At 38.2% G+C, this 25615-nt stretch overlaps 1 protein-coding gene across 1 annotated transcript in view; it reads right to left on the bottom strand.

Moving 5' to 3' along the window:
• Positions 1-15835: 15835 nt before the first annotated feature.
• The window catches only part of LOC106965271 (calsyntenin-2-like), a 130068-nt gene continuing 120288 nt past the window's right edge, over positions 15836-25615 (bottom strand). Inside the window, exons 5-7 of the mRNA XM_015061266.1 lie at positions 22221-22406; positions 16626-16883; positions 15836-15969 (exon numbers count right to left, since the gene is read on the bottom strand). Coding sequence (XP_014916752.1) covers positions 15836-15969; positions 16626-16883; positions 22221-22406 — 578 coding nt within the window. The remainder of the gene's footprint in view (positions 15970-16625; positions 16884-22220; positions 22407-25615) is intronic.

The raw sequence follows: 25615 nt of genomic DNA, 5'->3' as shown, positions 1-25615 counted from the left end.
AGGTTTAAGAGTCTATAATTACAAAACTAGAAGGAACAACTAAAATAGAAGAGTGATAGGGAAATAATGGTTTCTGATCAGTGTGTATAAATGTGCACAGCATGATTGTCTATGTGTTAAATGAGGACTATCCTTGAAGGTGACTATAAATTACTGGCTGGCTAAAGTGACTAATTAGAGAAGCAATTATACAAGCACTCTAGGCAGAAACCCAGAGTCAACAGCAGAATGACCTCTCTACAAGCTCTTAATGGGCCACACATAAATAGACACACACATGCACTGTACTCATGATACAGTAAGTCCTACACAATGATGTACTCTATGGTTTCGATTTATGCAAAACAGAGCAGCTTAAATAATGTGACATGTTGGACTTTTGTTTTTTTGGTTATTGGTTTTGGTTCTGTGATAAGTAGATGGCATGCTTTACATGGCTTTACATCCAGAAACACTGAAACAACATCAAATAAAGAATCTTTTTTGTTTTGCTGAATTTCACAGTGGTGCATTACTTATGGAGAATCTAAATGGGTGTTCTGACTTTTCTGAAGCTTACAGGAAAGGCATCTTCATTTTTCCCTGAATATTTTTTTATACATCTCAAAATAAGCCACAAAAAGTTTTTTTTTTTTTAAATCACTCATTCTCGTGTAACCAAGAAGCAAAATCTGTATTGAAATTTTAAATGGGTTATAGCTAGTGAGGTCTTGGCACTAATCATGATTTCACTTTGCTTAAAATGAGTAGCAAGTCTTATTTTGTACAAGTTTGTCTGACCACATTTAGGGAAAATTTATTGTGACTGAAAATGTTCAAGTTGGCAGTTTGACTCCCAGCTTCAGCAGCTGATGAGTGAGACTGTAAGGATAAACAGTTCTTCTTAAAGCACCCTACAAAATTGCTGGCATTCCTGGTAAAGATGTGCACAAAATGTTAAAAGTAATTAAAAAGATAGTACTCTATGCTTCACATCTCTAACAGTGAGCTTTTGAGTTTTTTTTCCTTTTGTTGCCTCCATTAGCATCCTATTTACTTTGAAAAATGTCTTCATCCATACATCAATTTTAGTTATTTTAAACACTTCAATCGTTGCTCAGACTGTAGATATGTTTATCCAAAATTTAATTTCTTCTTGTAGCCATTTTTTGACTTATGGCCAGTGGACTAGTAGACTTCTATTGAACTTTTCTCACTGACCCCTCCAAGTATTTTAACCTACATATCACATTCATCCTCCATAATCATAAATGTTCCAACATTCTTACACCTGAGAAGATGGAAATTAATTGGGGCCAAATTAGAAGTACATTTTATTCAGTTATCTCTGTTGGACATTTTGCACTCAGAATGAATGGTTAATTTATCTTAAGAGCTTTAATATATAAAAATATTTAATATTGTTGGTGCCAATGAATTTGGAATGTGCTTTGCAAAACTTCAGATAAAAACTCCTACACCAGTCAGTTTAATATAAATTAGATGTTGTAAAGTACTTCAACATTGATTTTATGACCACAGATTATATTTATGTGTATAGATTATTTTTCAGTATTCTGGACCAAAAACGGCAAACATCCAGCTGTAAGGTTAGTGAGAACAGAATAAATTCCAAGGGCTCTAAAAAGAAAGAAACATTTGAGAGATTTCTATTTCTCCTTAGTGACATGCATGTTTAGTCTCATAGGAATACCTCAAGTCTATTCTAGCTGGGAAATGAGAGGCAACAAAGATGGACGTATCAAGCCAATTAGATGACGATACAAAAAGAATCAAGGACCATAAGGTTTATATACAAGACAGATGAAAGAGGAAATATTGTGTAGGGAATCTGAAAAACAACATACCACTATCAAAGAAGACGTTTCACTTTCACCTACGCTGTTTTAGATGGAAAATAAGATGACGCACACACAAATATATACAACTCTTTTCCTTTAAGTCATTACTTTTCTAAACACCCACTCCCACAATAACAGTAGTTCTTGTTTTAGAAACACTTTGGCCCACTTTTGATTCCAACTCTCCCCACAGCATTTTCCGTTGGCTCAGTGAGCAAAGAGAGAACATTCAGTTGCAGAAACTGGGACTGCCTTATTTCACCCCAGTGAGAAACTCTGGGTTTTTGGCGGCTAAAGCACAACCTCATGCTGTGCTGCAGCTTTAGCTGCAAATTACAATGCTCTGCATCAGTATCCACCAATTCAGCCATTATAAAGATGTTTTTGGGAAGCAGGTTGTGAAAAGATTATATCTTGGATTTGGACTCAGTCTTAGATTTGCGTCTTAATGTGTTGCATGAAGGACTTCCTGACTCATCGCAGAGCTTGAAGGATTTGAACCAGACACCATGCAGCCAATAATATGTTAAATATGTCTTTGCCCTCACAGTATCCCACTTCCTTTTATCTCCCTCTTCCTCTGTTCTCAAATCTGAGTGATATGCAAACACAGTAAAACACTTAAGTCTACTTCAAATTCAAACGAGGCAGAAGCTTTCTGATCTGAGATTGGAGCAAAAGGAGAAGGAAATAGCTAAAATGAGCACCAGAGGCTCAGTGTGAATATATAGTGTGCTCAGGTTTAAATGGGGTTTGAAAAGAGGGAGAATTTAAGCCTTGAAGGTTCAGAACGTAGAGGCCACATCCGAATTAAATGCACCTTTTGCTTCCATTTAGAGCAAACTAAATATGTGGTTGGGTTCAAAAATGAAGGAGAGGCAACCTCAGTCCACCGGCTTACACTCACTAGCCACTTTATTAGGTACACTCGATCAGCTGCCTGTTAAAGATATTGGTGAATCAGCCAAACCATGGCACCAACTGAAGTTTAACCTGAATGCCACAATGGGGTGGAGAGTAGGTAATTAAGAAATTAAATGAAAAATGTGGCATTGTTGTTAAGTAAATATTGTGATTTTCACACACAACTGTCCGTCAGGTTTACAGAGTGGTCAAAAAAAAAAAAAAATCAAGCAATGCTGATGTCAGAGGAAAATGTGCAGGCTAGTTCCAGATTAGGAAACCGGCCTGTCCAAAGGTTACTCCCAGTAGAATAATGTACCATGTCACAATACACAATGAGTTCACTGGACTTCAATGGCCTCCACAGTGACAAGATGTCAATCCAACACAGCTCCTTTGGGATGTGGAGATTCACATCATGGATGTGCAGCTGACAAATCTGAAGCAACTGTGTGATGCTTTTATGTTGATATGGACTAAAATCTCTAAAGAATGTTTCAAATACTCTCTGGTGTTGTTCCACACTTTGGAATTAAGGCGATTCTGAAGGAAAAGGGGTGTCGGCTGTTACAAGCAAAGTATTTACATAAGAAGTGCTTATATATATATATATATATATATATATATATAAAGAGCCCAGTGAGTGCAGTTCCACTGGTGATGTAAATGTGTTTCCTCATTCTGAGGATAATCGAGAAATAAAACCCCTGGTAATTTTGGGAACGGTTCTGTGTGACTCATCATTTAACACCTGGCCACATATGACATGTTTCTAATTTAAATCTAAAAAGTGAGATATGCACATTTATTTAGTGCTTTTCTGTCAGTCTCACCTGCTCTGGTGTTTTGTCTCTACCACTCCCTACATAGAAGGACAGACATTTCTACCCATTCTTTCCAAAAGAGGTCAAGTTCAGTCAATGATTGAGCTTATTAAAATTCACCACAGATGTAGGGTGGATTTAGGCCACATAAATATAATTTAAACAATTTTATCATACCTCTGACTTATCCTTATTTTCTTGCTAGAAAATATATACTGTTGAAACAGACCTGTATGCTCCACACCAAAAAAATTGCTAACACACTGCCTATTGTTTTAGTTACACCATCTTAATTTTGCCTTCTTTAGTTGATAAACAGTTGGAATGAGATATCTGGTTCAAATACTTTAGGTCAAATCCGAATAATGTTATCACCGAGTAACTGGGACTGCCTTATTTCACATATTTTGTGCTATTAAACCCTGAAATGAAAGGTCTATATATGTAAATATTAGTGCAACCCATGTGAATAGTTTTTCCATAAGGTTGGATGGCGGTTCATCCGTCACGCTGTCTGGTGATTTTGATGAATTTATTAGTAAAGTAACAGGAACTGGAAGCATCGTAGTTTGCTAGAGTTAAAATTACATTTTCTGCAAGGCAGGAATTCATTATTAATGAAAGCATGATGTTAGACTTGGTAATGTCTCTTTCTGGCCGACATACTGAGTGGTGCATGCTGATGCAACGTGTTGGCTGCTGTTTACTGTGAGTGACTGAGGTAAAGCCGATGTCTGAAAACAGGAGAGAGGCGGGTCAAGTCACAAAGCAAAGAGATTGTGAAAGAACTGTGGATGGAGAAAACAGACAGGATGGTCAACATGAACCGAGCGCTGCGGAACCGCAGCAGAGAGACAGAACAAGATGTGCTGCGAGAAGAATCCTCATGCCATCTCTCCTCCTGCCACACCGCATTCATCACACGCCCCCTTTTGATTATTTAAACCCGCACAACAAGTGCATCACTGTTACTCCTACAACAGATTTACCTGCCTTCCACCAGGCTCCCTCACTCCTCTCTGCCTCTCTGTCTTGTCGCTCCTACAATTCATCTTTTCTCACCCATACCTTTCTCCTGTAACACTTAAGGTCAGGATGGGATGTAAACAATAAATCTTTGGTGCACGCTCTGACAGGAGCTCTCAATCCAGGAAGTGCTTTGGCTCGTTGGACACAAGAGCAGCACTTCACCTAAACACTCCCCTCTTAAAAATGATTTGAGTAGGCAGAAAGTCTGGATGGAAAGTTTGGAGAGTGCTATTTGGTGTGAAAGTAAGATAAATTGGTGGAGGGAAGAAATGAGGAGAGGAATAAGTGCAGGAGGGCGAAGGGTAAAGGGACAGATTTTCTGTAAGAGGAGTGGATCCGGCGGGCCCAAGTTGTCGAGATTAATATGACAAATGGCACAGAACAGCTGCTCTAACTGCACTATTATTTTCTTTTATTTGACTTAGGTGCTCCCTTTTACCACAAAACGATATCAAAGGTATTCGATTTCTCACCCTCAAACTCACAAACACCTACACATACTGGAGGCATGACAATGTGCGAACAGAAGCTGTTGTATAGGTGCAGATGGTGCTGTTATAAAGCACTGGAAACACTCGACAATACTTATCCCTATAGTCCCATTTTTGTTTTGCATATCTTCAAACATAAATAAAGACTTACCTTTCACTTTTTCCACATTCACTTTACTTATGCATGGAAATGTCTGTCTAAATATTTAATTTATACAAAAGTTCCTGCAGGACTTACTCTTTTCTTAATCCAAGCTAGACATCTTGGATTAAGAATCACATATATACAATAATGTAAAGTTGTATATATGTTGTCTAAAATTATGTATATCTGTTGAAAATTATGATAAAGGTAAAGCCTGTTAATGCAGTTCTTTTCATCATTTTCAAGTGATACAAGGTTTATGGGTGTTCTTGTTGAACGCCTGAGTCTTTTTAGGAATGCCAGGTGATAAAGTCTTAGTTTTGCTCAGCTCTGCCATGTCTATAAACAAACACTTTCAAACACTCTTCTTGCCAGGAGCAGGCTCCTGGTTGGTGCAAAAGAACCGAGCATGCATACATAACTTGGCCCATTTGTTCAGCTCTGATGGAAAAGTTATAGAACTTCATTTGTTAATGTGAAGGTTAAAGCAATTGAGTAGAAAATGTTTTCATAAAAGTTAATCCATTGGTGACAGCTATCATTATGATAATATCAATATAATAATCAATATGCTCAAGCCCAGAATAGTCTAAAAAGTTTTCCATCACAGGTTACTAGTTTTTACAAAACTACACGGACTTTATGCTTCATCTCAAAATTGTGTCAGAATGTACTTCTGCATAAATCTGTAATTTCTGTATTAACTTCGTATTTTACCTTCACCAATGAGTTGACCGAGGAAGTAAATGGGTCTGTTCATAAAGATCCTCCCAATGCACAGGACATGCTCTTATACCCCTGAGCACAACAGTAAAAATGCACACCCACCTTACTCTGAGATCACTGCCACTCAGTGACCCACACACACCGGGCGACATAATAAAAGCTATTTCTCCTCTGCTCTGTCATTTAGTGGCCTCTCCAGCACCATTTCCACCCATCTAAGACCCACAGTACTTCCCACGCTCATAAAGCAGAAGGTAATATCATCCTGGGATCCCTGTGTGTGATGGAAATAAAAATAATGGAAAAGAGCATGGATCTGGCTTTCGGAATATGTTTTTGTAATAAAGGTTGATTTCATTTGTGAAAGAGGCTGTGCTTGCAAAGGTTGAGAGATGCCTCGGCACACTATGATAATGCTGACTGATGAATGCGTCATATTTTATGATGAGGTGTGCTGCAAAAACACATGCTCATTACAAATACATTTATAAAATTATCACTGTGCATAATTTTGCCTCTATCTAATTTGTTATGTTTTTATGTTGATGTAATGAATATCCATCTACCCTTTGTACATAATATTATGGTCCTCACCCAAACTAAAGGAAAAATTTTTAGTAGCACATCAGGTCCTGTTCACACATGGTATATTTTTAGAAACACAATTAAGAAAAATGTGCGTCTACATGACCACTGAAATGGTGTTTTCCAACCTGCTAATATTTCAGTGTTTCAGTCCTGCTTACCTGATATTTCTGATGTCTCTTAGATATATCACCTTTTCTTTCTCTTAAACAGTTTTTCTCTTTTAACCTTCATCCCCTGAGGTTTTCCTTTCCTCCACTTTCCTTTTATTGTTTCTTTCTTCCCTGTTCTCTGTCTCTCTCCCCTCATCTCCCATAGTTATTGATTGCTGTGTCAATAGAAACATCCACCTGAATTCAAAAAAGGCCATCTACATGCCTCACAATCAATCTCCAAAATCCAGCAGTGGGCACTCTTTATTTAAGAGCAGATCTAACGTTTTATTTTTTGGTGCTACTTGACTATTAAAGAGAGGATGGAGATTGCATTGACAAGTACATTTCAGGGGGATTTTTGCTCTGCTTGGTGAAACTTCACCAAGTCCAGAGTGGCATGGACTGTTGAGTCTCACTTCTAAGGAGACTCCAAACAGCGTTTTTTAGTAAATAAAGTTTGTCTTGGCCATATGCAGAGTAAATGGATCCCTGTCCTACCCACTGAGCAAACAGATGGCTGTAAGTGCACAGGCAAACACATTTTGGAGTGACAGTTAAAGATTTTCTCAAGAGCAGTTGTGTTAAAACCTCCAGTGATTAACTCTCTTGGATCTTCATTAGAATAAATCCAGGCAGGTTGCTCCCGGAGGGCGGAGATAAGAGCTAATCAGAGAGGGGCAAAGACAAAGCAGACCTCTACTCTCTGGAAGAACCTATTTTATCGGCTATTTTACTAACCTTTAAACTGTTGTCACATTTGCATTGGGTTGCTATTTACAGAGAAGGCGGTTATTTACATGGGATATGGAGGGTGGTGGTGGCGTGGTGCATGTTATGCAACATGAGTCACAAACTGGACTGGATTCCTGCACCTTTTAGATGCGCCATGGCTCAACACACCTGAAACAAAAGGCCAAATTATCCCTTCAGCATGCAGTCACTGCACTGCTGATGACCTAATATTCGGTTCAAGTGTTGAAGCAGAGGTAGAGTTTAGATCGGGCTTAGAAAATCCAGCCAAATTAAGTTTTGCACTTCCCTTTCTTTCTATACTCAACAGGGTAAACTGCCAACTCTTCCATTTATACTATGATAAGTAGATTAAAACTTTATATTTTGCATTTTCGTTTGCTTTTCTCTGTGCTGTATTTATTGCAGGCTTATTAAATGCACCATACAAGCTCAAGCCCAACCTGACCCGATCATCAAGAAAATAATTTGGGCTCGATCTGGTCTGAATTTCGGGTCCAGTTTGGGCCATAAATCTAAACTCTAAGCAGAGACACATCTAATAGCAGGACACAGGCGCTTGAGGAGTGGAGTTTAAGATCCCTGAGGTAAAAAAGGACCGAAATGAAAGTGGGATAGAAAAATTCGCCTTATAGTGTCCAAGTGAATGCTTATTGATTTTTACAGCTCTTTCCCTTCATGTTAGACAATTACTCTTACTTGATATGCATTAAATTCTCTGCTCTCATTATCTATGTCACACAAAAAGAATCCTGGTGGTGCACTTCCTTCTACCTCCAATTTCTTTTGTAAATCTGCTTCCCTGCCAATGAAAACATGACATAATATATAACAAATACTATGAAAAAAAAAAGTTGTTTTAAGATAGTAAAAGTGTGCTCGGGTCTGTGGCTTCTCCCAGACTAGACTTTAGGTCTACCTAATGAGGTGAATCAAAATGCAAAGAGAGTTACGTAGTGTTGGTAAGATATTAACTGCTTACAACAAGCCTATAATGAAACTCTGACTTCAAAAGCCATGAAACCGTATCCCTTTAAAGTGTTTCTGCTTTAGAAAAATAAGGAGCGGCAGCTCTATGTAGGCATGGCGACTAAAGTTTATAGACAGAAACAGAATTGGGGCTTAACATACCTGGTTCAAAATGCATGAAGACAGACGCAAAGATGCTTCAAGTGTATGTGTGAATCTCTGCGTGCGTGCGTGCGTGCGTGCGTGTGTGTGTGTGTGTGTGTGTGCGTGTGTGTGTATGTCCATCAAGCTCGTTGGAGACAGTTGGTGCAGTGGAGCTCTAAATTTAGCAGGCCCTTTAGAAGGAGTCATCTATCATTCAACATGACCCCTCCCATGAGGAGTGAGGTGCTGTGTGAGTGTGTGCATGTCTCACACACTAAGAGATACACATAGAAACAGTAAGATATTTCAAGGCCTGCTGAAAGCTGGAAATAAAAGGTTCAGTCTTTTTTTTTTTTTTGTATAAATGCTGCTCAAATGAAATACCATGAGCTATTGTGCTCACAAATTAGGTGAAAAATTTTTATTTATCCTTTACCAAACTATTACTGGAAAACATGTTTTTAAACATCTGACTGCTCACGATTGTGAATTTTATTCTCATAGCTTCAAATTAAAGTCCCCAGCATAAAATGAAGCATATGGAACAAACCTGCAGAAGACCCTTCAATGCAGATGGGTTTAGTAAAAAACAGAGGCCAGCTGCATGTGCTGCTCTTGGAGCCTTTGGTAATGGTCTGTGCACCTCACACAGGATCTGAGCCTGAGGGTGAGGCTGCGCCATGGTGGAAGAAAGCTGGACGCCTTTCTTTTCCTGTTCGTAATCTCCTTCTTGTCTGAGCCCCACAGATGGCTCTCCACTTCTTGCAACTTTTGGGGCTTTTTTTTCTGCTCTATGACTTTCAGTGTGAAAAATAGCATAATTTCACAACCTTATCAGGTAGGGTGGTCCCATTGCAGCCCATAATTTGTTAACAAGCTGTTTCAAATGATAGCAGTCAACGGTAACACAAAAAGTACCAGATGCTGCACATTCAAATAGCACTCAGGAGATCCTTGTTTTGACAAAGAGTATGAACTACTTTGTGGGAAACTGTGGGGAGGGATAATGGCAAATGGGTTAAGACTTTTCCCAGTTTGCCATGTTCCATTCTTTAGACTATTTGGCTAGTAACCAGGTTTACGCAGGTATTTAACAGTTTTATAGATCAATATTCTTATATTATTTTGGTCATTAGGCATGTAAAACCTCCTTTTGGTGATTTAAATATAAAATAAGTTAACCTCTCAACTGTCACCCCCAAAACCCTTAGATCACTGCGGTGTCCCTGAGGACACCGGTGCCCTCGTGAATCAAGATCAGTGGGGCAACTGATGTAGTCATCGTCCAACATCTAAACATGTTGGATGTTTAGGAGACAAAGCCAGGTTGGGATTGTTTGGACATGTTCAGAGGAGAGAAAATTGTCAAATTGATATAAGGATGCTGAGATTGGAGCCACAGGGCAGGAGGACATGACTGAGACCAAAACATAGATTTATGGACATGATAAAAGAGGACAGAAAGTTAGTCAGGGTGAGGGTAGAGGATGCAGAGGACATGAGTAAATGGAGACAGATGATTTTCTGTGGTGACCTCTGAAGGGAAAAGCTAGAAGAGAAGAAGAAAAAGGTTGAGTCAAATTTCATACCTAACTGTAATGAAGAATCTGTGGCAAGACCTAAAAACTAATATTCACAAACTCACTGAATCTGAGTGAATTGGAAATAAGAATCTAAAGCCATCCTGTAAAGGACCAGTACCTTGCATAGCAGGAAATGAGGGTTCTACAAAGAATTGCATTTGGGGACTGAGGTCAAATGTAGGCAACACTTTTCACACTTTATAAATATAAAAAATGCTAAAAAAACAATAAATCATTTTCTTTCTATTAGTTATGAGCAACTTTGCAGACCTGGTCTGTCACATAAAATACTTGTAAACTGCATTATGGTTGCAATGTTGCAAACATGAAAAATGTACAGTACTCACTAAAGTAGTAAGTAATCAGCACACGACTTTTGCTTCAAATATTAGTTACCAAGAGCAATGTTTAATGGGCGTCAGGGAAACCACATAACCATTTAATTTGTATCCAAATATACAAATGTCACGGTACAATTAGTTTTATTCTGCAAAAATACAAAAATTATAGTTATGAGGAACAGTAGAGCTGTGCTGCTATTGCACAACAGGACTTGTTGCTGATTGAATTTGAATATTTTCACAGATGAAGTCAGAGAATATCCCCCCCTGGAGTGTTTTTCTGATTGCTTTTGGTTTCTATGGGAGCAGCTGACGGTAATGATATCCTTACCACATTCAATTTAGACTCCTGTTGCAAACATCATTGAGATCTCAATTATCCCAGTTGTCTTTTTGTGTTCGGTTTTTCCATCTGAGCGGGTCGAGGTGACTTCTTATAGATTTCTGCTTTGTGCTGAAAGTACACTAAAGAGACAAATGATGATAACGCTCCAATTTTCTAACTTGAAAGCAAAGACTTCCACTTGTCCTTCTAATTGGTTTGCATTATCCTACTCAACACAAACTTTGCAGCAAAGTAAGAGTATTTATTTGTAAATTAGGATTGTTGGATATTCCCATCAAGTTTTTGCAATATGTAGCTTAACAGATGACTGCATTTTTTTTCCCAACAGCATATATGGAGTCTCAGATATGGTAAAAGTATCTACTGGTTTTCACCCAATGTTTCCTCCCATTAGTTCGGACTACGCAGGTGAAAAACATCAGTCATGGAGGTCAACTCAGTGCCAGCTTCCCTTCTAATCCATAGCTTTGACTGGGTTGGTTCTAAATTATACATTGTTCTGGTTTTGGAAACAGAATTTATTGCATGTTTGAAATTTCAAGTGTTTTTGCTGTAACCTTACAACAGAGAAGGCACTGCAGCTTTAAATGAATCGTATATCTAAGATATTCATGTTAAGTGCTTTTGAGATATCAAAGAGAATTAAATTCAAATGACTTGTTTTTCCAAGTGAACAGAATAATAATATATCAAAAAGCTCTTACAATGTGGATGAACTACAACATGAATCTGGCGTGGTTTCAGGCGATGCATTTCTGTTGCTATTGTGCTTTCCAAATTTAAATTCCCTTTGAGGCTGAAAAACTTGCAGGGCCTATAATTGCTAATGCAGGAAACATTTGAAGACCGACAGCCTTCTTCTTTGAAATGCTTGAGATTGGATCTGCGCTGAAAGAATATGGAACTATGCACAAAAGTTATGATGAATGCCACCTCATTGCAACAATTGTCAGTGATGTCAATTAAAACTTCAGGCGCCAGCTGCTAACAATGCAGACAACAGAGATAAAACTAGTGAAAATATGGACCAGCACTGAACACAATGGACCACAGTGTGCAGAAAGCCACCCTGCCTCCGAATAAGGCATCTGTTATTAAGAAACTGAACTCTCATTTTGTCAGTAGGTAAAATGAATATCTATAACCCTCTCTCTCTGGTTCCACTCATTATGTACCAGCTCACTATGCCTGATTGCATTGTAAGAAAAATTAATTGGGCCTCTGTGATAAACCAATGTAGCGAAAGATTCTTTAGTGGAAGGCTTCGCTGAGTTTGAGGTATTCAGATGTTGTTAAAAAGACATTAGAGGCACAGGAAGTAAAGAAGCCATTAAGGCAAAAGGAGATACCAACTTAATGGAAATCTTCTCCTACACCTCCAAGTTGGAGGAAACCTTTAACAAAAGAGAAAAAAGATGGAAACAAATAAATTATAAAAACTAAAAAGGAATGCAGACGTTCTCTCAGCAATCGCTGTAGAGGTTATTACAATAGCAGCATGGTCTTTATTAATGTTTTCTTGATTGCAGATAAGAGAATATAGTTGGAGATAAAACAATTGGCCCATAAAATACTGGTAATTTGCTCTACAAAGCATTTTATTTCTATCAAATTAAAGATATAATTATGTTTAAGGAGATGCAAGTTGAGGAAATACCACTTTCATACATATCTCACCAAATTAAAAAAAAGTTAAATAGATATGGAAAATTTCTCAGTTTAAGACAAAACGTTGTTGAACCTCAAAAGATGAAAAAATGTCTACACAAACACGTCCATTGTTGTAAAGTGGTGCTCAGGTTGTTAAATAGCTCTAAATAGATCTGAATCTCAAAATCTTTCTTTTTGACAAAATTAGGAAGAGATCTATAAGGCCATAAATGTCCAAATTACAACATATTTTTCCGTTGTAAAAAAGAAAATCGCTGGGTAACCTTTAAATAACCATAAAAAATTTCCATAGGTACCCAGTTTCTGCAGGGATATTTGTTTTTATTATAGTTCAAATGTTATTTCATGAAATTGGAATAAAATATTACTTTCCAAAGGTTTCAAGACCTCTAAGAAGCATGCCAAAATTAATGCATGTCTCTATATCTTTATACTCTGATTTGTATCTTTGTTCATTGTTTAATTATTTTAATACTTCTTAATGTAGCTTAGCAGACAAAATTTTATTCAGTGTATTTTGTTCTTATCATTACGCTGTATCATCAGCAGTTGTAATAATTGTTGCTTATAAGTTAAAGCAGTTGGACCATTAACACATTAAGTTTTTTGCAGAGGAAACGGAGGTTATCATACATTAAGAAACTTTTACAAACTAGCTTTTTGCAGTGTATTTGACAAAATAAGAAATAACCACACTGTGTTTTGTTCTATGTGTAAGATTTATCCGCTGTAGTAAAATTGGGTTATATTCGATGAGCTAAGTCTCTCAGTTTATTTGGTGTTTGTTTGTAACAGTCATTGTATGCATTTCTTTTTGTTAAGATTGCAAAAAGAATTTAAAAAAAAGAACCTTTATTTCAGAGGAAATAATTTTCTCACAACTTTTGAAGGTTGTTATTTAAAACTTCCTCTCAGAGAAAATATGGAGTCAGAATACTAAAAAAACACAGATAGTCTGAGCTCTTCGTCTAAAAAGCATCCAAAAGATGACTCACACACACTTTACTGTCTGTCAGGTGTGTGACGGATGACCTCGTTCATGCTTTCTCCCCAATCAAGACCAGTGATCCGTCTGATCAAATTAGCTTATGGTTCTCCATCTGGACGTCCAGGCTCAGCTGTGTGTCTCTAGCCTGAATCCAATGTCCTTGTTGGGTGCAAGTGTGGGGTCTGTGGAGTCGAGGTCACCTGTCTTACATTTGGACAGCCTCCTTGAGCAAAAGACAGCTGCTGCTGTTAATACACAACACACACACACACACAGCTACAAGCCTCTGGAGTGACCATGTCTACTTCTGCAATGCCACCCTGTTAAATATAACTTAAAAGCAGAAGTATGTTAAACAAAATGATAAAAAGTAAGTGTTGGAAATGAAAGATAAAAGGTATATATTTTATCAGCATTTAATTAGCTGTCTTGAAAATCATTCATTATTTTCAATCACATATAAGTTGACATGTAGCTTGAGTTCAGGGCATACAGCAGCTGTTTAAAAATGGATGGAATGGCAGAGGCAACAGATAACTACAAAATAATGCAAGAGCTATGGGAAAAGTCCTTACAGGTATGAAATGTTACCACCTCCCAGTGAATGAATCCCAACTAACATTACCCTTAACAAGAACTTGCTCAAAGTTCAGTTCATAGGAATTCGTTAACTCATCATCTCTCTTCCATGCTGACAGCAGTGAGATAAATTTACACTCCAATCATTTACGACTTTAGTTTCATTTACTAGTTTTTACAACATGGAGTCTTCTCAAGGTAGCTGTATTTGAAATTATGTTTTTTTCCCTAGAGTTTCTCAGTTCATACATGTTGTATTTTACTATAGCAATAATTATATTAGACCAAAGCTAATTTACAGTTTTTTTGTCTTGCTTTGTTACGACAAAGAAAAGAAATCAGAGACTAAAACAAATAGGTTCTTTGATGTTATATTAGCAACAGTGAGACACAGAGTTGTTTATCGGACCTAGCAGCTCTTTCTATAACCATAAATTCCATATTATGAATAAACTTGTCCTTTTATATCACATAAGTTCATTTGCCAGAACCACAGGCAGCAGGTTTATGGAGTCAAGATTGTCAGGATAATAGCTCAGCATTCACCTGAGCAAAATGGATGAGATATATGTGGGGGATTGATCCTTTCTGGTTGATTCCTGTCATAGGCCTCATTGTCTTTAATAATAATAAAAAAAATAAAAAAAACTTGTCCATCATCCTCCAGATTTTACAATTGCCTCATTTGGAGTGAGTCATTCAGTCGTAGGTCCATAGGACAATGGTACAGTATGATTATGGTGGAGTTGGAGGATCACACAAACAACTCATTGGTTGAAGTACAGAAAAACGTCACTTCCTCCCCAGTGAGAGTCCAACTGGTGGTGGAAACATTCTATTGTACCAAACTGCACCAACCCATGTCGTACTGTTCAGAGGAAATGAGTCATATGTGTATCAGGTTCTGCTAGATCCACAGACAATGATGAATGTTGTCTGCCTGTGTGTTGGTGAACAGCTGCAGTTTTTGCCTTATGAAATAATCATGTCATTAGTCAGAAATGGTTTTAGATTTCACACCTTAAGACATGAGTTTGGAACAATGCTGTCTGAAAGTGATGGGGAATGAAAAATGTTATGAATTAAAGGCTTCCACAAACAGAGCTAGATAGATGTGCCACAGTGAAATTTCACAACAAGCAACCAAATCCTTCCCTTAAAGAAACCTTTGCCATCTTTTGCTGAACAATAACCAAGGTTTGACCTGAAGGTTTTCTAGTTTATTGCAGCCATCCATTCTGCTATAGGAAATAAACTTAAATATAGAATATTGCAGTAAATCATAACACACCAGAAAGAAAGTATGTTTTTATGTCCTGTGTCATCTTGAAACAGCACAGTCACATTTTCACATGGCTATTTTCGCACAGCAGTGCAACAACAGCAGGAGTTGAGGTTATTTACCTTGTTTTTCAAGAAGTATAATGGTCTGAAATTTTAAAAAACTAAGAGATTAACTTTTGTTTGACACATTTTAGCAAATTAAATTTTGGTTTTGTTCAAAAAACTGAAAAAAGAAAGAAAATAAAAGTAAAATAAAACATCAATACAGATTGAGTGATTTCTTTAGTGTTAAAAGCAGACAAAGATGGATTAAGTGAAAAAAATAAAAAATAAAACCCCAAAGGATGTCTAGTAAACTACATGCTTAATCCAGGATAGAAGCTTCACATCTCTGTGACAGTGCCCTGTGACCTACTTATTTAATCCACAAAGGGACGATGAGGACACACAGGTTCTTCTGTCTGTCCTTTAAATCTTAACATCAGCTTCTTACCTGCTCCAATTTCCAGTGGAACTCAGCTGGTCTGAAGGTGTCCACCTGAGTAAAGTCCCTCCTCAGCAGGAATACCAGCCGGCAATTATGGACATACAACGAGTAGTGATGACGATTCATCTCTGTAGGAGAAAGACAGATGAGTAGGCACCAGGGAGCAAATCTCACCACACCTACTCACAACTGTCAGGTAAAGTCAGTCTGACATCTGACTTCCTGAATCCACAGGAAACTGGGACAGTGGTGCTTTCACTGACTGAGGCCACCTGTCAGATATTCATTCCCACTTTAAGTGCAAATATTAATACGGAACTAATGCCAATTGCATTGCTGCATAAATGTATTACTAAAAATTAAATAATAATTTTCAAAAAAACATTTCTCATTTGCTGGCTAGACAAAAACTGCAAATGAAAAGAAAATAGCAGTGAAGTATCAAAAATGTAGTTGCTATTTGAAAATCATCAGAAGCGTCACGTTTTTGCCCAGGAAAATTAAAATAGATGGGTTTTATGTATCCAGAGTGTTTATAGTAAAAGTCTATGTAGTGTTAATTTTTTTTTCCAAAATAGAGCAACAAATTCTTGCTGCTGTAACTAAAATCTGGAGTCCGCTAAGGTTGAATATACGTTTCCTGGAGATGGCCCCTAACTTTAGCTCACAGTGCAGATCTTTGTCACAGGCACCTGAGCTAGATGGGCACAATCAATTTGTTGTCCATCCCTGTCTCTTCCAGGCATTTGCCAGGAAGAAACTTCAGAAAAGACAAACGACTCACCGGTTTTGTCAGAGTTACAGAGCAGCGTCTCCTTCTCAGCTCTGAGCCCGGGGCTCGGTCCGTGCTTCATCCACGTTGCGATTGTGAACTGGTCGGTCAGATTCTGGGGAACCACCCAGTCGGGGATTTTGGCTGCCTGACGCCCGTCAAACCTGAAGATCAGGTCGCTGTCCCGTCCATCGTCAGACACGAGGGAAGCTGTCCAGTTGGTGGCGGCGCTGGGGGCCGGGAGGAGGTCGGTGCTACCCGATGAGGCGCCTGGAGGTCACAGCAGTGGGAATGAAGAAAGAGAGCAACACAAGATGTGTCAATAACAATCATGGAAGATACGTAGTGTATATTGCCTTAACCTTGGGTATGATTACTTATGAGTAAGGAAGATGACAGGGCTTAATATGTAATCAATAGAGCAAGATGGATAGAGGATGCAAGTATTGATTCATGGCAGATGAAACTAACTTTAAAAAGAAGAGAGATGCGAGTCATTGTCCATAAATTTGGAGCATAGCTCACAGCTGAATTGTGCCTCTATGGAAACCAGAGAGGACACCGACTGAGCACTGTGGTTACACAATGAGAGGAGACGCAGCAGGCACTTGCTGAGGAGGACAAAAGTGTGGTATGAATTGTTTACAGCTGACACTTTTGGTATATGATCCCCACAAGTCCTGACAAAATACACCGATCATCACTGCACAGCATTAAGTCATTCCATTCCTTTTCCCTCTGCGTACAGCTCCATCATTCCTTTTACACAATAACCTTAGTGTCTTGAGATCTGAGAGGTCTTTCTTTCTAAGCTGTCACCTTGAAAAAAATATTTTTGCCACATTGCTCATCTTGTGCCTTGACATATTTGACATGCTCTTCAGTGATCTGTCATTTCCTTTCAAGATGTTGCCCTCAATAAATGTTCTGAAGATTTCTTTTTTTTAAATTGTCAATAATGATAGTGCGCTTGTTGCCTTTTATTTCTGCTGTTCTAATGTTGATATTTGGTTGATACCATAGTGTTTGCTGGATCCAAACAAGGAGAAGCTGACGTTTTCTGGCTCAGATACTTCAGCTTTCATATCTGTAACATTTTGCAGATGCCTGTGGAGTGATTTCAGCAGAATGAAGTCCTTGGGATTTCTGGGTTAACTTTATTTTTTGATATTTTCATCCTAATTTAGTCGATTAAAGTGGGAAGGCCTGAGCTGTCCGAATGACCAAATGTAGTGTGAAGTGCTTTGGGGTCCTCTGAACCATAAAGCACTGGCTTGTACTTGCACTATACAAGAACAAGTCATTTACCATTTACCATATGTGACACAGCACACTGAAGTTCAACGTGTCTATTGAGGGCACACGTTATATCTTTGTGTTACAATACTATATTAAGATTTAAAAAAAAGTATCCTCCTGATTTTTAGCGTGTGTACTCTGCCTCATCTCAAGTGTCTCCGTTCAACTACATATTTTAATAATTACAATTTCTACAAAAACATAATCATTCATGATTCTAACCAAAAAGGGAGTTAGAGTTATCAATTAATCTGTCAGTTTAACAAAGAAACACATTCCTGTTGAGCTATCAGTATTTAATATTCTCTTTATTTTTCCTTGGGCTCTGTCTGGTGGCAAACCCTCGTCTTCCTCAGCGTCTGTAGCTACTTCTGCATTCTTATCTCCGTGAACACTACAACAAGTCTACCGCAGTCCTTCATTCCCCCAGGGACGTCTGCATGCACTGTCCCTCAAAACAGTGCTCAACTGACTACATATCAAATTCCCTACACTGTGTAGGTCTTTGCACACTTTGTCTAAACAAAAGAAAAAGGCTACTACCTGTTACTGATACAATTTATTTAACTTCCAATAATTTTCATAAAAGAAATCTGAAGTATTTTCAAGAATAGTTTATTACAGAAGGACTTATTAGAATTTCTTCCCCACATTCTCCCAAATGTTAACTAATACACAAGACCTTAATTGTTATTTGATGTTAGGGTCTCGCACAACAAAGCACATGGCAAGTTATTTCAGAGGTGTTCAGCATTTTGGGTGACAGCCAGCCATGTGTGTTTGATGTTTTAATGCACTTACACTGGTTGGCTAGTAGATGGCAATGTTTGGAGTGGCATACGCTAAACCAATCAAGATGCTTTTGACTAGCTGCCCACTCAGCATGAAAGGGACACCAAGGGAGTTATGCACTGCAGGTAAGATATTAACTACTTGCAACATTTTTAACAGAACCTCACTTGAAAAATCCCAGACAGTCCCTTTAAAGCAAATTTTTAAATGTTTCTCCACTGATGAATGCTAATGCAGCCCAATGATACAGAAACCACAGCACTGGTTAGAGATGATATTGGACACTGTTGTCCAAATGCCACAGGCATCTGCTCATTTCTGCTAAAAGCACATTAGCACATTAATTGGTGTTTTCCTCCATCTCTAAAGGTCTGATTTTCCTCCCCTGCCTTCTTATGGCACCAGCAATGTTTCAACTCAACTAATTAAATTCCCTCAGTAAATAAAAACTGATCGACTTCTCCAACACCCAGCTGCAAATGCTGCTTTGCCCAATGTCTCTGTACATTATCTGAAATTGATTGTGCTTTAAAAAAGCAATTACAATTTATTCTATTTGCTATCAGATAACGATTATGAGGTGCCAGAAAAGAGCTCTTTTGTGGTAAACCATGCATGGACTGGGAGCCGAGGGGGGGAGGCAGGAGAACCGGGGGTGGGGATTATGCATTCAGATGAGCTGGAGTGGGGCTCGTGTGAAGGCCGTTAGTCAAAGATGATGACTCCTGCTCCCCTGCTGGCAGTGCGGTGTGGGTGGGGCAGAGGAGACGGGGAACCTGGCTGCTTTGTTTGGACTCTGGGGACTGACACGGCGACTCTGCTGCTCATCAGTCACTGAGGAGGGAGCGTGGCTGCATCTAGGGCGGCTAATGCCCTCGCTCCGTCACATCATTAGTGACACAGCTTTAAGTTGCCTTTCTGGTGCCTTCATTTAGCACAGGGGTTTACCAGGGACATTAAGTGGAAATAAAACCGCAACACAGGCTGAGAGCTTTTAGATGTTAATTTAAAAAGGGCAAAAGGAAGGCGCCTCAGGCCCTGTCTGACCCTGCTTCTCTGAGTGTTGACTTTAAGCAGAAAGCATAATCCTAATTTCATGCTCTAGTCTGCTGCTTCGCTTCTCACGACAACATCAGCAGACATACACAACAAAACCTTCTGTCAGGATGATTTGAAATCTCCAGATGATGTGCACATATATAAGGTTTTGCTAAAGGACTCATAGACGTTGAACCTTTGCATGTTTAGTCACGTTTCAACCACAAAGTAGAGCAAGATTGTGAAGTGGAAGGAAAAGTGTGGAAAGTTTTCCACATTTGCTACCACTACAAATCTGAAAAGTGTGGGGTGAATTTGAATCTAAACCACTTTAGTCGGATACACTAAAATGAAATTGTGTACAACCAACAGTTTTCAGAAGTAATCTACTTTTACAAATAGAGCCTACTTGTGTGAAATGTAGGGTGCTTCGGGTGCACCAGAGTTAGTTTTCTCAGAAAGTTCACTTCAGTTGGGGAGGTGGGCAAGCTTTTTAATTCATGTTTTGACAAATCAAGAATTGCCTGAAGACACAGCTCACTTATAAATAGTCTGTTGACATACAGAGGGGGCTGCACAGTGGTGCAGTTGGTAGCACTGTTGCCTTGCAGCAAGAAGGTCCTGGGTTCAATTCCCAGCCCAGGGTCTTTCTGCATGGAGTTTGCATGTTCTCCCTGTGCATGCGTGGGTTCTCTCCGGATACTCTGGCTTCCTCCCGCAGTCCAGAAACATGACTGTCAGATTAATCTGCCTCTCTAAATTCTCCCTAGGTGTGAGTGTGTATGTGCATGGTTGTTCGTCCTGTCTGTCTCTGTGTTGACCTGCGACAGACTGGCGACCTGTCCAGGTGACCCTGCCTCTCGCCTGAAATGTCTTGCTGGAGACAGGCACCAGCACCTCCCAACCCCGCTAGGGACAAGGGTGTACAGAAATGGATGGATGGACATACAGAAGAGAAATAAACTATCTTGTGAACTAAAAAGAGGAACTGAACCAAACAAAGAGTTATGCATATGATTCACAAACAATCGTAATGTGGAGACATTTTAATCTTATTTTAATTTCTGCACCTGTGAAAACATGTTAAAACCTCTCACTTTCTACCGTTTGTCCTGGACTGTTGCATTTGTTTCATATATAGCATTGTGCAGTAGAATGTAATACAAAATATGGAGTATAAAAGGGATTTAGTCAATATTACAGTCTTCAGAAAGTTGGGCATAGGCCCACCTGCATTCAGCTACTTTGGGTACAAACACAATCAAAATATGTTTCTAAAACTGCTACACATTTTTATATACTATATAAAAATACATTATTTATATTTCATTTAATAGTGTGCAGTACATATAATATGTTTTGTAAATTGCTTTTGGGACATTCTTAGTTCATATTAACTGATGCATCAAGGTGAACTGGCTGAAATTTTTATTGAAAACACCAGAGCACCTGCTAAAAGTGTTTGGCATTTATTTAAATGCAGAGAATCTCGTACAAAGTCGAGGTGCCTTCTCTTCACCCTGAAATATCATTATATATTTATGAATGGATTGTTTAATTCAGGGGTTTGCATGAGGCTCCAGAGACCCAATGTGCCTTGTTGGGCCCTCCACTGTGGTTGTTAAAAAAAACAAATAAGAAATGTTTGTAATTATAAAGGCAATTAGAAAGGGTGCTATTAGCAGTTCTTCTGTGTGTTTATATGCACTATCCACATATAATAGCTACATTAAAAGGATCAAGGCTTGTCATTTTTTTATTTTTTTTTGCTTCAAACACAATTTTATTTTTTTATTTGTGCTACCAATTTTCATTATTTTCCTCGTTCTGCAAAATTTGCTTTTGTTTATTTGTAAAACTTGGATCCTTTGTTTCATTCTGAAATCTGAAAATATAGTTTGATGTTCTTAGTTTTCAAAATAGAACATTTCATTTAGTACATAGTTATGAAGGTAAGTGTTAGGGTTAGCCTATAGAAATGAATTAAAAGTTGATAGAATTCAATGCAAAGTCCCTGTGAAGACAGAAAGACAGACTATGTGTTCATGTGTAGCACTCAAAGTTTAAATGTTACCAGTGTTTTGAGTGTTCTGTTCAAAAATAAGATAAGTTTAGTAACATGTACATTATGGATTTTGAAGTAAACTCCTGGCAGCCACCAACAGTTGTGTTCACTAAAAGGGAGATGCTGCTGCCAACTGGCTTGGTTAGCTGGCCTCTCTGTTGGGCATGTTGCCAAAGGAAGCAGGACAACCAGTTTAAAATGCCAAATACAAATTATTTTGGCTTTGTTTGAGGCCCTGTCCACTCAGAATTTTTTTTTTATTTTTATTTTTTTCAAAAAGAGGAATGTTTTTTGCCCTGCATCCACACTGAAACAGTGTTTTATGGGATCCAAAAAGGCTGACCAGGTGCTTTGTGAGCTTTGTCAGAAGGAAATTATGGAACACAAACAGCCAGGCAAAAGAAGAAACCAACCACAAAGTTTCTGTAGAGATTTTTCTGAGTAGGTCTCTCGGTCGCAGCCCTTCCCGATGTGGCTGGTCTGCAGCTCCACGGTGACCCTCAACGAAGACAGCGGCTCACCACAGGTCTCAAGGTGCATATTGGGAAACAGCTGCTTACTGCCAGTTCCTGGCTCATAGTCCACTCGTTTATTCCAGCCTGAGAGAAGGAAGAGATGGAAGGACAGAGCTGTAAATAAAAGGGACAGTCTGCTCTTAAATGGTAAATTATCAATAATCACAATGATATGCTGTGCTTTTGCTATGGCACATTTTATGACCCCTTCTCTTGATTTTAGAAGCCCGTCAAAAAAACCCAAAACAAAACATGATTTTCAATTTTTCCTGTTCGTGGTTGTTGTGTTATGGCAAGTCAGTATCTTCCTAGGACAAGATAGCTGGCTTATGAAATTGTGCCTCTATTTTTGGAGTGCAGTGCCCGTCTCAGCAGCAACAGTCATTATGCTGTCACTGTCCTGTCAGATGTGAAGATATCATTCTGGTTTGGAAATGATTTTTCATGTTTGATGTCCAATCTTTTCCTCCAGTCTTTGTAGTGTGCATTTGTGTTCAGTTTGCAGCTTGTACTGAAATTAAAACCAGTTCTGTCAGAAGGAAACTGCAGAATTTTAGCCACATCATTGAGCTAACTAACAAATATTGGGAAATTGCATGCAAACCTTTGAATTTGGGGAAAGTGAAAAAAAAAAAAAAATCTAAATAATTTAGTATTTTTGGTCATTCTAACTGACCTAAAACAGAAAGAATTGTTTTGCAAGAGAAAATAAGCATTGACACATCCTTTTTCACCTGCATGAGTTATATAATCATTGATGAAAGTTTTCCTTCACAATTCTTTCATTTGCAAATCAGAATAAAAAAAATAAAATAAAAAAAAACTTTCAACTATTTAAAACCATCAGTGTTGCTTGTGGAAGTGAATGGCTGCCAATTCACCAATCAGTATGAACAGAACATGTAAGGAGCTAAAGGCAAACACATGGAGTCTAGATAAAAGCAGCAGGAGGGGATGAAACCAATTCTGTTGTTCAGCAGCCTGTTAAATCTGCCATGTTCGCTTCCTCACACAATCACCATGTCATGCTCAAACACATAGGAACACACCGCATCTGTTTTGTTGCTGATTTACCTCCTCGAGTCTGCAACCACTGTGGGCTGCAGCAGCACTGTTACGACGGGATTGTCTGTGATTGTGATAAAAATGTGCACACACCGTGGGGCATGCTTAACAAGAACAAAAAAACTAAAAAAATAAGTGAGAAAGGGACCAAAGGCATAAACAGGCTTTGTTGATTTATTATGGTTCATACCTTTCTCTCCCACATATGTTTTTCTCGCCACAGTGGCACTGTGTTGTTCTTGGATTTATGGCCCAGCTTCTCACCTTTAGATCACTTCTTTATGTGTCATCTCTTTCTGTAGTCTGCTCTGGGAATTCACAGCTCAAAGGTGGTCAGGTACCGAAAGTAACAATTGGGACGTTACTAGTACGCCGTAGTGTGAAGAAGAAACATCAGGGCAACTGACCTTAGTTTAATGAGATACCAAAACGGATGCAACTAACACTTGCAATGAAACAATTTGAATTATATTTTTGATTGTTTTCCATCAAATATCTCATTATTACATTAACAATAATGCACAACAGGCTCTTCAACTGGGTTTACTCTTGTACAGTTCATGGAATTTTACAAAGGTTTTGTTTTGTGACTTTATTGTGGATTTGCTCCAACAGTGTACACATTTTTACATGCAAATCAGATTTACATATAAACCACCACTACTATTTGGTTAAATGTATCTTAACCCCACACATTTTGCAATTGTCCACAAGCTTCTAGCATAGTTATGGCTGGATATTTTTGTCTATTCCAGAAAAAAAATAAATAAATAATGGACAGACAAGATAAAAATACGACAGGAATATGCCAATGGCTCCAATGGCTTAGCCTGCATATTGGTAAGGACAGTCATCCTCTTTGTTAATAGTACCCAATAAGCAAAAATTATTTTTATGTTTTTGTTTCCCATTGACTTAAGATGAGGGGAATATGCTTAAAAAGTTCATGTTCTGAGTGGTACCAGTCATTTAAATGTTGCCCCTAAATTGTGTTTTTACACTTAGCTTAGCTCAGTACAATAACTTGAAAAGTGGTTTAAAACAGTTACAAAAACTGCCTTTACCAGTGTTGAATAGACACCTAAAGGAAATGTCTCTAAGCTAAGCTACTGTACAAAAGTCAAGCCCTAAACTAAAAGGAAAATAAAAAGATTTGATTAAAAAACATGGTTTTGCTATAGTTTTCTGCCCTATATCTCTCTTTTTTATTTTGCTGTGTCATACTGGGACTGGGACTGCATCATTAAGCAGTTTCAAGATGGAGTAAGGGCATAGCAGGTTATTTAGCAATAACTTACTCGCCAGAAAACAGAGAAATGACCTGTCTGTGACTCGGCTTTAACTCAATATGGGGCCGGCTTTATATCGTGAGAAATGGAGGAGAATGAGGCAGCACCTGGTTAAGGATTCATGGTGAGGAGTCGGTGAAGGTGGAAGGAAACATGAGCTGTAATGAGCTCAGGATGGAGGCTGCATATAGAAAGCCACGAAAGGCTTGGGGTGTACTTGAACATGAATCATTTAAGGTCTCTGGGTTAGAGAGCAGTGGACAAACAAGAGGTAAGGTCTGCAAAGACAGATAAAGATTATTCTATACCTGTTTGAGTGCCATTGTCATTACAGAGTTGGCTTATTATTGACAGCCAATTTAACTGTCTTGAATTATTATTATGAGAACCTGAGATAAATACAAAGTTTCTCAAATAGTTTCTTGATACAAGATTCTAATACCTTCATCACTCTAATGTACATAATTAATTTATGGAAATATACTTCATATGCACTTCATTACGGCTTTTCCAATAATCTGATACTGCACTAGACATTTTTTGATCTCCAGCTAAATCAGGCAGCCACAAATGTTTTTTAGTCCCACATCACAGAGCTGCCACACAAAACATGAGAAGAAAATATAAAAGAAACTCTTTAGTTGATTATAAATGAACAAAGCCACAAGCCAATCATATGCAAATTTGTAGATTATTCCTAGGAAATACTGCTTTAGCTGGAATTAAAAACAATCATTCATAAGACCATTTTTTTTTTTTTTTTAGAATTTTTAGTGACTTTTCTCAAAGTCAAAAGTTTACATATATTTAATTTAGCAAAAAGGAATCATTTTGGTAATTCTGACTAAGCTAAAACAAGAAAAGCTTCATTTGATTCAACTTCAGGTAGTGAGAAAAAAATTATTTGCGTCTTTTTTTAATTCATGTATATAAATATAT

Source organism: Poecilia latipinna, unplaced genomic scaffold (genome assembly GCF_001443285.1).
Source record: "Poecilia latipinna isolate Pla-1442-1.1 unplaced genomic scaffold, P_latipinna-1.0 Scaffold1795, whole genome shotgun sequence".
NCBI lineage: Eukaryota > Metazoa > Chordata > Actinopteri > Cyprinodontiformes > Poeciliidae > Poecilia > Poecilia latipinna.
The sequence above is the reverse complement of the archived record's forward strand: the minus strand, read 5'-3'. Positions and strand labels throughout refer to the sequence as shown.